The 13,843-nt window shown below is 48.1% G+C and overlaps 1 protein-coding gene across 3 annotated transcripts in view; it reads right to left on the bottom strand.

Annotated features, from left to right (window-relative positions):
• Positions 1–9,027: 9,027 nt before the first annotated feature.
• LOC144143599 (ral GTPase-activating protein subunit beta) overlaps positions 9,028–13,843 on the bottom strand; it is a 78,628-nt gene continuing 73,812 nt past the window's right edge. For all 3 annotated transcript variants that reach the window (XM_077675418.1, XM_077675420.1, XM_077675419.1), the window contains 2 exons: positions 13,359–13,475; positions 9,028–9,856 (listed from right to left, as the gene is read on the bottom strand). In XM_077675418.1, the coding sequence (XP_077531544.1) occupies positions 9,742–9,856; positions 13,359–13,475 (232 nt within the window). In that variant the 3' untranslated portion in view covers positions 9,028–9,741. The remainder of the gene's footprint in view (positions 9,857–13,358; positions 13,476–13,843) is intronic.

Here is a 13,843-nt window from a genome sequence, read left to right as displayed (position 1 = left end):
AGAGTGCATTGCTGCCATAACATGAAGTTTAATTAACGTGCGCTTTAGTTTATTCCCATCTTTTAGGTGCTAAAAATGGGAGAATACAGTTTCACAGACAGTATATAAACAAAACGAAATCATGACATTACAAACCATTGAAACAAAATTCGAAAATTCCCACAGCCACAGTAAAGGAAAATGGAGAATAAAAAAAGGAGAATTGATTTTGTTTGAGATCTCTTCTAGGCTGATTCATAATTTGATATTTAAACACCCTCAAATTCAATTCACTACTGCGGCTTTATCCGCTTTCCGGTGCAGCAGTCCCTGCCTAGCCTCTTGGTTCAAGAACTCTGTGTGTGAAGCATCGATGACAGCGCACGAGAGGACAGTCACGAGGAAGGTGAAGGAGAGAAGTGAATTCAGCTCGCCACCAAAATTGTTACACAACCCAAACTTACTTAAATAGACTTCGTCGATGGCGCGTTCTTTATGATTCATACAGAAATAAACAGATCGAAAAATGAAGAATAAGATGGGAAAACAAGTGCGTGCACGCCGTACCTTCTTCCTGTCCTCATACTCGTTGTCGCGCAATTTTAAAGACGATAGTCTTTCTTGGGCTACTTAAACGCAGAAATTTTGGTCTGTCTGTCTGTCTGTCTGTCTGTCTGTCTGTCTGTCTGTCTGTCTGTCTGTCTGTCTGTCTGTCTGTCTGTCTGTCCGTCCGTCCATCCGTCCGTCCGTCCGTCCGTCCGTCCGTCTGTCTGTCTGTCTGTCTGTCTGTCTGTCTGTCTGTCTGTCTGTCTGTCTGTCTGTCTGTCTGTGTGTCTGTCTGTATTCAAAGGGATAAAATTATTATAAAAAATCCAGGTATCAATGATACAACGTAACAACCAGAAACAATTAAACAAGTGCAGCGCATGTTGCTACAAAACTAACAGAGCCCGAAAGTTGCCAGTTACAGACACTTACAGAAACAAACAAACAGTTTCAAGTTGATTGCAGGCAAAAGACTCACATACAAACAATTTAGAGTTGCTTACAACCAAAAGATTAACATGCGAGAGAAACAAGGATACAAATACATTCGCTTTAAGAAGGCCGCAATATACGGAACAAGGTCGGTGTTAATGTCACAACGAGTGCTGCAGCGCAATAACACACAATTCAAACACCAAAATCAATTGTAACAACAATAATCCCTAAGGACACAGGTCTGGGAAGCTGGCATGAATAACAACCCTTTTGTTCGACACCTCTATAAACCACGTAGACACATGTCACAGAAACTCTTCCTCGCCCAACAGGGCCAACTCGCCTTCGAGAGAGGTCCCGAGGTGTTGTCCGAAAAAGGAAAGCAAGGGCCACTGCATACGCAGCCTGCGATTCTGTGCAACGGCCCTGCAGCGATTACGCCATACATAGTACATAATCGCCAATTACTACGAATAGTTTGCCAAGGGGTGTGCCAGGGCACTGTTCTCTCAGTTGATCACTTGCAAGCCCCAAACTTGGGGCGACACGGCGTATGATGCGCCAAAAGCAACGCGCTACAGTGCAGTTTGAGAAAGTGTATGCCGTGGATTCTGCTTGACAGCAGTTGGGGCAGGAAGAGTTCTGTGTCACTCCCCAGCGAAATAATCTGTCTTTTGTGGGAAGAATTCGCCAAGCTTTTTGCCACTCGTTCTTGGCGTTCTCGGGCAGCGTACTTGAAGTCAGACGTAACCAGGGAAAATCTGGTGGATCCACTCGCCTGCCCGACCTCGCAGTAACTATTTTTTCTCACAGCCTGGCAGGTTGTTCATTTACAAAATCGAGATCAGCATCGAGTCCATGAGTTTCTTTAGCTAAAGTAATGACGCCCTTGAAGAGCCTCGACGGGATAGCTGCACTGGGGTGTATGTAGCTGCCATAGTTGGACAAAGAACCCGTCTAGAAGAACCGAGAAAGTAGTGGATCAAAGGTCTGCCCGGAGCTTCTGCGTCACTGAGAAGTGAAGAGACGACTCTAAGGGCTAACACAACTGGCTCATGAGGTCGATGCAAGGAAAACCATAACCACCAGAGCGGCGTGGGAGGCGCAGGGCATCTCTCGCTAAACGCTCCGTGCTCCCATCCCAAAAGAAAAAAATTGGGACACTTTGTGCGTAACAGGATTGGGGGGCAGCATAATCCTGGAGACAAAAAAGAATTTAGCAAGAAAAACACGATTTCTACATAAGATTTCTACGAAAAAGAGAAGTTGAAAGACCTATCCCGGGCAACATTCTTTTGAACGTCATCAACTGGCTCGGGCGACCTGTCTGGAGAAACACCTTCTTCGGTGAATTTGACGCCGAGAATCTTCAGGTCACTAACTATTTTTAGGTTTGATTGGGGGCGAGTGTAGCGTTTCCAAGAGGGAGGACAGCACTTTTTGTGACATTTAACTCGGCACCTGAAAGTCGGGCATGAGACACGAAGTCTCCTAAAACAGCCGTGAGGCTATCTGTATCCCGGACAAAAATAGTGACGTCATCTGCGCACGCAGACACTTTAACAAAGCCCTGTCCGGGCAAGGGGAGACTCCTAATTTTGGGGTTGTCGACGAGTTTTCTGATGAAGTGGTCTAGACATGACAAAAAGCAACTTAGCAAATACCATGTTTCTGCTGTATTCTGACTTCAGCTAGCTTCAGTCAAGTTGCACATTCACCTTGATTCACAGCTTTGATTAAAAAATATTGCCTCTGGTGAATAATCACGCTGATGTTCTGATAAAGATATTCTACCGGAAAAAGAAATCCCGTTGTGAACGCGTGCTGGTTAATTTTAAACCACAAAAAAATCACAGAAGAGATTTTGTAAGTATTTATTCCCGCGTCTGAGCCGTCCTTATGTGATACCTTCGTTCAGATAAAGTCAGGCGTAACATATTCAACAAAATCTTAATTCCGTTTCCGCTTGAATGTTGCCATTAGGTCACCTCTAATGGAATCCTTTGAAGGCTGGTTAATGACAAGTCCCACACCAGAGGTGCCAATGAAGTAATTGGTCTCCCATTTAGATGTTCCTGGAAAACAAAAGGGAAACGTTGACGTGTGTGCTTAATAACTTACAAAGCAGGTTAAACAGTTGCTGCTTTTTTGTGGCTGTACAATGTTTTCATAAATGCATACACACAAAGAGTTTGTCTTTTCCCATAACACTGTCAATAACGCTGAGAAAGATTACACCCATCTCCCAGAAGGGAACCATAAGTAGGATGCGGAGCGTCATGGGGGTTCCGCTTGCGTTTCCGTGATGTTGGTTAGCCAAATTTGGTGAATATGTGGTGAACCCCGTAATGCTCATATATCCTACTCATGGTTCCCTTCGGGGAGATGGGTGTACTTTTCCTTATTGCATGCGTATATACGCGAGTGAGACGAGATTGAAGTGGTATCTGTTAGTGTTTGCGCTGATGCTCTCACTTAATTGCGTCAGCACACTCACTGACGGGGCTGTTGTTTCCATCCTACTTCATCTGAAGAATCACGGAGTCAAGCGCAAGCACAACCGGAGTTGTTCTTGTTGTTGTTGTTGTTCCTCTTCTATGGCACGTACCCACGTGGGGGATTGGCCAAGAAACGGTGGTGTGCGGACGCCAGACCACCGCCGACGCCGCGGGACATACCCCCGAGCATAAGACGCTTCGCATCTAAAACGCACCAACACTGATTATATTGCCTGTGGCGGCAAAGCAGACAGGCATCTTGCGGTATCGTCCTAATAGCGGTCAAATGCGCAGCTTATGTAGTTTTTTTTTCACATTATGCACTAACAGCAGTTAATGCATTAAGCATAATGAAAAGCATAAAATGCTACCACAAACGTAGGGACCTGAATAAACGAGTAATAGAAACCGGAGTACGTTTGGAATTAAAAACATATGAGACAATCACCTAATATTCTCGTCTCGAGATTCCCCGGCGCCAATATATCTCATAATTTGTAAGGACTCGCCCCATTTGCGGGCGAATACTATCCTCACCCTTCCAAAGAGTGTTCAGGTTCTAAATCGTTTGTGAGCTGATTTATTTTTGTGTATCGCATTTTTGTCCAGAGCAAGTATAATGAAACCCACTTTACATCATCAAAATAACTGCGCATAAAAAATACCCTTTTCCGTGTCTTTCAGGCAAATATATTTGTGTAATAAAAAGAAAGAGCTAAAAAATTGGCCGCGTATCTGCTCCTTTCGGTGCAAGTGTCGTCAAAAGACGATATTCTTTGTAGACATTTGCCAAGTAAATGCCCCCCTTTGCTTTCCCGCTCACCTCTCATGCTGTTCCTGTTCCGTCGCGCTCACCCCAAGGTAAACACACTAAAGGTTTTCTCAAGGCGATTTGAATTTACCGCGTTCCACGAGGTCGCGGGTTCGATTCCCGGCCGCGGCGGCCGCTTTTCTGATGGAGGCGAAAAGCAAAAACGCCCGTGTGTACGAGATTTCGGCGCACGATAAAGATCCCCAGGTGATCAAAATTAATCCGGAGCCCTCCACTACGGCGCGCCTCATCGCCTGCGTTGCGTCGGCGCGTTAAACCCCACAATCAATCAATCAAATCACTGCTACAGGCGGAGTTCCTCCATGCCAGCGCTGCAGTACGGCGGAGACGCGCGTAAATCAAGGCAGCCGACTTAAAGGTTTATAGAACCGCGTGGCCGTGCTTCACGCGCGTTCCAAGCAGAACGTGAAACCTAGCTGAAACAGAAGGGAACGCCACTCACCTATGTAGGCTATCTGTTCGGTAACCACCATTTTGGTCTGTCTGTATGTCTGTGTGTCTGTATGTCTGTCCGTCTGTCTGTCTGTGACTCGATTCAGCCAACCGGCCAAAGCAAAACAATGCCTGCGCAATAGTCTTATATAGTCACAGCTAAATCTACCCGTCTTGGTCCGGTGTAATGTTCATACTTGTCAACATAGTTGAAGAAGAACAAGACATTACGCAAATATGAGACAACAAATCAATACAGAAGTGATATTTGCAGTGTTCCTTTATAAAAATTCAAACATGCTTGACTTTTGCGAAATTAAATACTTCATCAACTTCAGCAAAAGAATTCACTCCGCCGTCGCCTGCTGTCGCCCGCGCCACTATAGCTTCTCGCGTCATTTTAAGAAATCAACCGGCAACAGTCACGCAAGGTTCCACTAGATAGTTTCCACGCTCTGCTTGCAACGCACGTGGAGTAGGGAAACGCGGTTCTATAAACGATGAAGTAGGGTGCCTCGATTAACGCGCGTCTTCGCCGTACCGCAGCGTTCGCATCGAGACACCCGGTTTGGAGCACTGGAACGCGGGCAATTTAAAATGATTTAAGCAAACATTTGGCGTCTTTACCTTGGGAGGAGCGCGACGCAAGAGGAAGAACATGACAGGTGAGTGGTAAAGCGAAGGGAAGCATTTACTTCGCAAAAGCCGATAAAGACTATCGTCTTTTGACGTCATTTGCAACGAAAGGAGCAGATACACGGCCAATTTTTTTGCATGGTTTACTCTGGCGTAAGGAAGCTACCGCTTCTCCTCTGTGTAGGTCGGGACCTTGAAGGCTTTCTGGAAACGACAATTGGATATTCCGAACATGAATCCTTGAGTGGTATTGTATTTCCAGAGCGTATATTTTCTTTAAAATCGCTACACAAGCCAACTTGAAAAAGTTAAATTCGCGCTTTTTTGTTCACGGCTGCAAGCTTTAAATTGTGTTTGGCAACGGCGCCAAACTTATTAAACTCAAACTTTCTTTGCCTCACTGATAGATACCCTACGTGAAGACGCACTGCCGGACAGCCAACTTTACACAATAAGAGGGCGCATGACGACGGTGGGTTTCCACGAAGGCGCGTCAAGCGCCTCGGATAGAAAGACGCTTCGCGTGGTCGGAACTGTTACGACTCAGCCCGCCGCAATACTCCGCGGCGGTGCGGCGAAGCCTCCACTATGTGCGCCTTTCAAGCAGGCCCCCCTTGTCGGTGACTCACGCTTGCAGCCGACAATTCAAACAAGCTGGGACAGGCCTGGATCTCAGGCGCCTCGCTATCTATCGGCGCAATTGAAACCGGCGTTGGCAGACGAGGCAGGCATCAACCTGTCCGAAGGACACAGAAGCCGCCACGGAGACCTCCTCCCTCCCCTCTCTCGGACGAAGCGTGCGCCGCTACTACCGACCACTCACGAACTCTGGAAAGAGCGTTGTGTGTGTCTGTTCCGTTTCTAAAAGGAACGCTTGTTTTGACCGTTGGCGCTTTGGGTATAAAGTTACGTTTTGCCTACGGCTTCTGGACTTCTTCACGGCTGCAACATTGGCTGGCCGCTCACTTCAAACCACGCTACCACACGTATGTCGGAAGCGACGGAGCTCGGCTCGGGTCGGCCTTCCCGGATGCAACAGAACCGAACCTGGGTCCCTCGCGTTACGAAGACAACGTCTTCCGATTGCGCCATTCATTTTTCATATGGTAGGCTACTTACTGCACTACAGGTCAGTGTAGGAAATGATATTTACAATACATATTAACAACTATGTACACGTACAAATGAGTTGAATACAGGACATTGTCATGCACTGGCAGCTCACCTGGATGAACTTGAGGTTCTTGGATGCCTCTTTGGAATGCCCACTACTCCATTACTGCGACCACGTCTTAGGTCTCCACTCGCCATGGAAGACGAGAGTGTATCTTGTTGACTGTCCTGAACGCCCTCGGTCGGTGTGGAGGCGTTTTACGCAGATTGTGCAGTGGGCAGCGAGAGCCCTTGACGGGCCTGATTCAGACTGCGAGCTTCATGACGCACTGGCACGGGGATCGCGAGCGCTTACGGAGAGAGGAGATGGGGCTTCATTTGAGGGCTGTGACCGGGAAAACATTTTAGCTCGCGTCTGCACACCAACGACTTTCGTCCAGACCCTTCCCTCTCATCCCTCTGCCCCCCTCCCATTCTTTTCAAACTGTGAGTGTCACAAACTGCAACGTCACCCATTTGACAATCTTGCTTGCATAACTTTCGCCGACACTCTGCAGCTTTGCTGATTTACACTTCCCCGGTAAAACATGCTGACTCATGGCTCACATTATCCGCGGACGCATGTATTTTCCAGTATGCGGAAAATAGTGTTCTTTTCTTCTGTGAAACCTCTGAAACATACAGATTGATTGAATGTAGGGTTTAACGCGCCGACGCAACGCAGGCGATGAGGGCGCCGTAGTGGAGGCCTCCGGATTAATTTTGACCACCTGGGGATCTTTAACGCGTGCCGAAATCTCGTACACACGGGCGTTTTTGCTTTTCGCCTCCATCAGAAAAGCGGCCGCCGCGGCCGGGCATCGAACCCGCGACCTCGTGCTCAGCAGCGCAACGCCTTAGCCACTGAGCCACCGCGGCGGGTAAACATACAAAGCCACTCGCTGTAGCTCTGTAGCAAATGAAGTTACTGTTACAAAAAAAAAATCTAGGGAAACTTTCACTCATTCGCAAGACTTGAATCACGACGCTGTTGTAGGTGCGCATTGACGGACACATAGTTTCAGTAGCACGCCCTGTATGGGTAGTTCGCAACCTATCTTCCTCGGCCATGTGAACAACCCGCGGCCGGGCCATGCCGAGAACTGCGAGTCGACGTTGCGCGCGAGGTCTCTTGTACGATACTCGGCGCATGCGCACGACGATGCGAGCTCCCGCGCGAAGAGCTCTCCTACGATACTACGATACTAGCGCATGCGCACGCTCCTCTTGAGTGATGGGGCGGCCGCTATCGCACGCCTTTCCGTTGTAGAGTGGGTAATGCGACAGCTGCGCGGTGCCTACGGAATAACATTCCTCGCGGGTATTTTTCGGCGCGCACGAACCCCGAACTTACGGCCAGTAACAACAACTCCGCTGGTTAAAAAAAAAAAAAAAACGTGTGAGTGCTTGCCTGCCGAGCAGAGTGTTGGTGCTATGAGGTGTATTATTCGTTGAAGAAACATGTTCTTCCCATTTCACATGGTTGAAGAGGCCATAAACAGGATTCCAACGGTTGCGATTTTACGTGCGCAAACGCTGGAGTAGTATCCAAGGAACGTCCTGCCACAAAAATGGTTTTAAAGCGTTGAGTATTAGCCGAGTTATCGTTCATTAAAAAGGGCAAGCAATAAAGCCTGGAGCATTTAACCCTCTCATCGGCCCTCCAAAGCACTGTGGAAGCTGTGACGTCACCGACCAGACGCAAGAGCACCTAGCATGCTGGCTCGAGATGCGCGCAGCCATGGCTCCGCGTGGCGGCACGTCGCGCTTTTTTTTTTATCAGTTGATGGCCCTATGCTCCACCACCTCCTTCTACAGCTACTTCTGAGCGGGTGGGCCCGATTCGACCTCCGTGCGGCCGTGCTCCTCGCGTCGGCACGTCAGTTTTAGAATAGCAGAAACGAGCGTTTGAAAGCCAGGTTGGGGGTCCCAAGCACAACATGCTTGCTCACTACTGTAGTTGACGGTTTCCACTGACAACTAGCGGCCCGCTAGCGTTTCTGCATGCGGCGCTGTCGCGGCACAGAAAAGGCTTAGCATCGCCATCACCGCTTTACGAAGCCGCGCCGACGACGATCACCAAAGCAATCTTTCACTGCACTGTCACCACCTCTCACGCATTTATAAATTGATTTGCAGCAATAGTTCCGCTCTGGCGGGCGGAATCGCCGCGCATACATTTTTTTTCTGACAGCGTAGTGCGGCAGCCTTTTACAAAGCACTTATAAGTATACTTCCGATTTGCAAGTTCACGCTGACGAGAAGAAGTAAACAACAGTTCCATAAGCCCTCGAGCTTGTGTCTGCGAAAATGTAAGGCTCTATACTGGCATGCACCTTGTGTTCCATCGTAAAAGTACGTCATGGCCTTCAGCCCCCTCCCTACTTTTAGCACTCACCGTCAATGATTTTCTGAGGGAATTCTTCCCAAAGACCATCCCCAAAAGCCTGCCTGAAAAACGTCCTCTCACACATAAGCAATCTGCTTACGTCCGAAGCACAGACACTGTCGCCACCATTTGCTTTCATATAAACATTTATTTTCTGTATAATCACAATTCATAAACATACACCATTTGTGAGCTTGCAGCACTAGTCAGAATTAAATAGCTCAGTGACAAACCACTAATATGCCTCACTTTGGTTTCAAGCCTGCTCCAAATGTCGTACGACCTGTGATTGCATTTACCGGTAACATCAGTCCCCAGGTTCTGCTTCTCATACGCCACTTTGCTCTGGGATGCTCACAAAGAAGCATTTAAAAATGCCTTTGTGTCACAAGCAACATAACACAAAGTTAAACAAAGAAGGTATTATTCTAGAGGGAACGAATAGTTCTTACGCCAGCTGAAAGGCTCGGGCAGTAATTTGTGCCATCACCATAGTGGTATATAACGCGACTTTATTGTACCACAATACCATGCACATTGACCATTAAGACATTATGATCTGTTCATATGTAATATGTACCACTCAGACCAAAAAAAAAAAAAAATTCCTCAGTAAAAAAGATGCGTACAACTGCAGTTTTACAAATCAATGCCAGGTTAGCATACAACCATTTGATGGTTCTTTGTGCCAAAAACATGATCCCTGCATGACATATTTGTACGGTACTGAAACAGTTGTGCGGTACGTAGAATGCCAGTGAAATACTGAAATATACAAAAACTTCCCAACACGCGCACAAGGCATGGTGCGTCCAACTAAGGAATAACTCCACTGCATTTCTTCAGTGGGTGCGCTTGAAGAGTTGCTCGTAGAGCTCTGGTTGTTTCTGGGACAAGTGGAACTTGGTACCAATCTCCTGTATCTTCATCCGACGCCTCACATGGGGAGGAGGGCACCTGTTGGAAAGATATACAAAACGAACTGGTGTCTATGTTCACCGTGTTTTAAAAGGACACAAGTTACGGAATGTGTGGCATGTTCAGAAAAAAAAAGAAATTAAAGTACCGACTGGCCCGTCACTAAAGTATTAACAATGTACCAACTGGACCGTCAGCATACCCTTCTGAAATTAAAGCAGTTCCACTAAACGTGAAAGCTGTTGGGAAGCACGGAGCCTGGCACACAATCCAGGTTGCGAACCAACCAGGATTGTGTGCCGGGTTTGCACCCATTTTCTCCGATAATGGTTGAGCGCCTCTGCCATTTGAAACAGTGTGAGTGTTGGAGGCACTTGCTCCTGAGCAAAAGTTACTCCTACAATAGTTATCAGTATCGTCAGCTGATGAAGTCCTCCCCCAATGGCGTCCAACTGCTCTTACTGAGCATCAGCGGAACTAACTTTCTGGCCCACGGTTTTGGTATCTGTGCTCTAGTCTTTCCTATACCATTTTTATCCCATTTTCTCACCTAGTACTGTACCTGGACAGCCATATCAACTTGTACGTCCCTGTCATATGCCTTCATTGGGTGAGTTTGGCTGCAGGCATCGTGTAATTGCAAATTGCTATGTAATTTTAGTTTGTTGCATACTGTAGTTTAGCAGTTGGCCATGTAAGTGGCAATTGCCACTAAACCTATTTCACCTTCACCCCCACACACCATGCTGGGCTTTCATCCTAAACTGTCTGCCCAAGACGTTATGCTGCAGCTTCAGCATCAAATTTTCGATAACCCCTTTATCTCCCGGCAAGACACTAAAGTCATCATGGGCGTCGATTTGACTAAGGCATTCGATAATGTCACTCATCATAGTATACTGACCGGGCTTAACCAACTTCACGTGGGACCCCGCACCTACCAGTACATCGCCAAATTTCTCACTGGTCGCACAGCATCCCTTTCGGTCCAAGGCCTTGAACCGGACCCCATGCCCTTGGGCAGTAAAGGCACACCTCAGGGGTCAGTCATTTCCCCTTTTCTATTCAACGTGGCTATGCTCCAGCTCCCTCCCCTCTTGGAATACATCCCGGGCCTGCGCCACAGCATCTACGCGGATGACATCACCGTTTGGACAGCTGGGGGCAGCGATGGTGAAATTCAAGACTGCCTTCAGCAAGCTGCCAACATCATCGCCACTTACGTGGCGATGAACGGGGGCTCAGTTGCTCATCACAAAAGTCGGAGGTCTTCTTCTATCACTCGAAGCGTCGCCATCGTGATGCCTGTGCCCCTGATATTCAGGTCACGCTAGAAGGCAACCTCATTCCGCACGTGCCCTCCATTAGCATTCTCGGACTCCGAATTCAAGAAAATGGGGCTAACACTGAAATTATCCGCAGTCTCGAAAACACCACTGACCAGATTGGCAGACTCATCGCCCGCATAGCCAACCGCAACCATGGTCTCAAAGAAGCCAACCTCCTTCGCTTGGTGCACGCATTCATTACCAGCCGCATACGCCACCCCCTTTCTGAAGTTTACCCAGACCGAAATTGGACGCCTCCAATGCACCATCCGCAAGGCGGTCAAGCTGGCCATGGGTCTCCCTCGTCATACCTCTACTGAAAAGCTTCTCAACACCGGGACATACAACACCTTCGAGGAGCTGGTTGAAGCGCAGCGTGTTGGTCAACTCCCCCGTCTGGCCTCTACACCGACGGGTCGCTCTATCCTAACCAAACTGGGCATCTCCTTTGCTACGCAGCACGGAGATAAGGTCAAGTTGAGTGACTCTCTACGATCCCGCTAGAGTGTGGCCCCCATCCCACGGAATATGAACCCTGCCTTCCATCAAGAACGCCGCCTTGCCTGGGCCAAGGCCTTACACAAAGCCCACGCTTCGCACCCTACTGCCCTATACGTCGACACAGCGGAATATCCCGACCGTGCAGCCTGCGTCGCCGTAGTGGTCAACTCCCGAGGAGACTCTGTAGCTTCGTGTTCGGTCTCCACGCCTCACCCTGAAGGCCACCGCAATAATCTCCGACTCGCAGACGGCTCTGCGGAACTTTGCGACGGGTCGTGTATCCCCCATCACCGCACGTATCCTGCAGACTGCACAGACTCCGCCTGCACATTGTCCACGCCTGATATGGACTCCGGCCCATTCGTCCATTCCGGGTAACAAGCTGGCTAACGAGGTAGCCCGAGATTTCTGCTGCCGGGATGCCTCGGATGCTGCCTCTCCACCTCGGGCGGGAGGGAGGGATCGCCTGGTTACGTATCGGGAAATAACGCAGCACTACCGCCTTAGTCAGATGCACTTCCCTGGCCCAGCTCCCACTTTAAAACGCAGGCAGTCTGTTCAGTGGCGTCGACTGCAGACTAACACCTTCCCGCATCCCGCATTGTGCCACCTCCACTTCCCCACGCGATACTGCCACACGTGCACGTGGTGCCTTTTGCTTCCCTCCACCACATAGTAGGCGCGTGCCCCTCGCGACCCACCCTCCATCCTACTCTGTCCCTGCCCCTTACCACGGTAGAGCAATGGGAGGCTACTCTGCTCAGCCCCGACCAACAAGTTCAAGAGTGTGTGATTCAGCGGGCCGAACTCGCCGCTAGGGCCCACGGGCTTCTAGCCGTCGACTAGGGGACTGTAGTGTGCCGGTGCTCCCAGCCGGTGCCTCTTTCTTCACAGCTCTGGATAAATAAATTTTTTACCACCACCACCACCACCTATTTCACCCAGTCAAGAAAGATGCCATTTTTAGTGGCAATTGCCACTAAACCTATTTCGCCCAGTCAAGAAAGATGCTATTTTTAGTGGCAATTGCCACTAAACCAATTTCACCCAGTCAAGAAAGATGCTATTTTTAACAGTCACATAAAAAAAATTTCCCTTTCCAATCTAATTTGTATAGAAAACTGGCAGCAAAAAGCGCTTACCAACCAATCTGTTTGAAATAGAAACAATGTTGTAGCATTCCCCAAGTTTAGGATTTAGGCTGTCATTAGGAAAGCCAAGCAGAGAAATGATTGGAAACTGCTTAAGGGCGACTCACCTGATCGCATTCCTATCAGACTTATAAATTCAGGACCCACGAGATTAAAAGGCATCATGCACCTATATGAAAGGTTTTACAAATTCACAGAAATGTTCCTAACGGCCTAGTTCGCTTCTTTTTGAAATATATTACTTCTTTACTGGGAGAAAAAATAAACAAGAAACGCATTTAGGTTTATGTATTTTTCGCTAGATGCAGTTGCTGTCTAGCAAGCCAGAGTTTTATTTCTTTATTTCAGTACAGGCATGACATATTTCCAAAATAAGCACACTAGGCCTTTGTGAACATTGATATAAATTCGTACAGCTTTTCATATTTGTGCACAGCGGTTTTTAAGTGCGTCGGTCATGAAGTAGTCAGTCCCACAAAAATATTAGCGGGTGAGTCCCTTGTAAGCAGGACTGAATTCCTTTTCTAAGACGCAAGAACCCGACAGGACAGGGATGCTCACATTTCCGCCTCCAGCCTGCGCCGCCGGCATATGTTGAGCGCGGTCTGACGAATGAGCACTCCCAGCACTCGGCGACTCACAATCATGCCGTCGACCAATGGCAGGGCCTGCATGGTTCTGGACAAAGAAAGGCGCACAAGTGTTTTTGACAACACAAAACAGACTCACAGAACTACCTCATTTCCTCATTTAAGACCATTTCTACATAAAATACACATACAGTAGAATCTCGATAAACGGAAATCGCTAAACGGAATTCCCCATTAAATGGAACGGTAGCCTGTACGTCGGTTGGTTTTATATTCAGATAACGTAAAAAAACTTTCGGTAACCAGAACTACCATTTCCGCGTCACCGTGTAAACGGAACCGAAAGTAGAACTTCTTTCTTGTCAGACCCATTGCCATGAGCATCAGCTGCTGAAGATCCCGATCCTGAAGATGCAGTTGCAAGGACTCAAACAAACAAAAAAAAGATGCATTTTC

This window comes from Haemaphysalis longicornis, unplaced genomic scaffold (genome assembly GCF_048455015.1).
Source record: "Haemaphysalis longicornis isolate Haplotype H1 unplaced genomic scaffold, Haemaphysalis longicornis Haplotype H1 scaffold_6, whole genome shotgun sequence".
NCBI lineage: Eukaryota > Metazoa > Arthropoda > Arachnida > Ixodida > Ixodidae > Haemaphysalis > Haemaphysalis longicornis.
The sequence above is the reverse complement of the archived record's forward strand: the minus strand, read 5'-3'. Positions and strand labels throughout refer to the sequence as shown.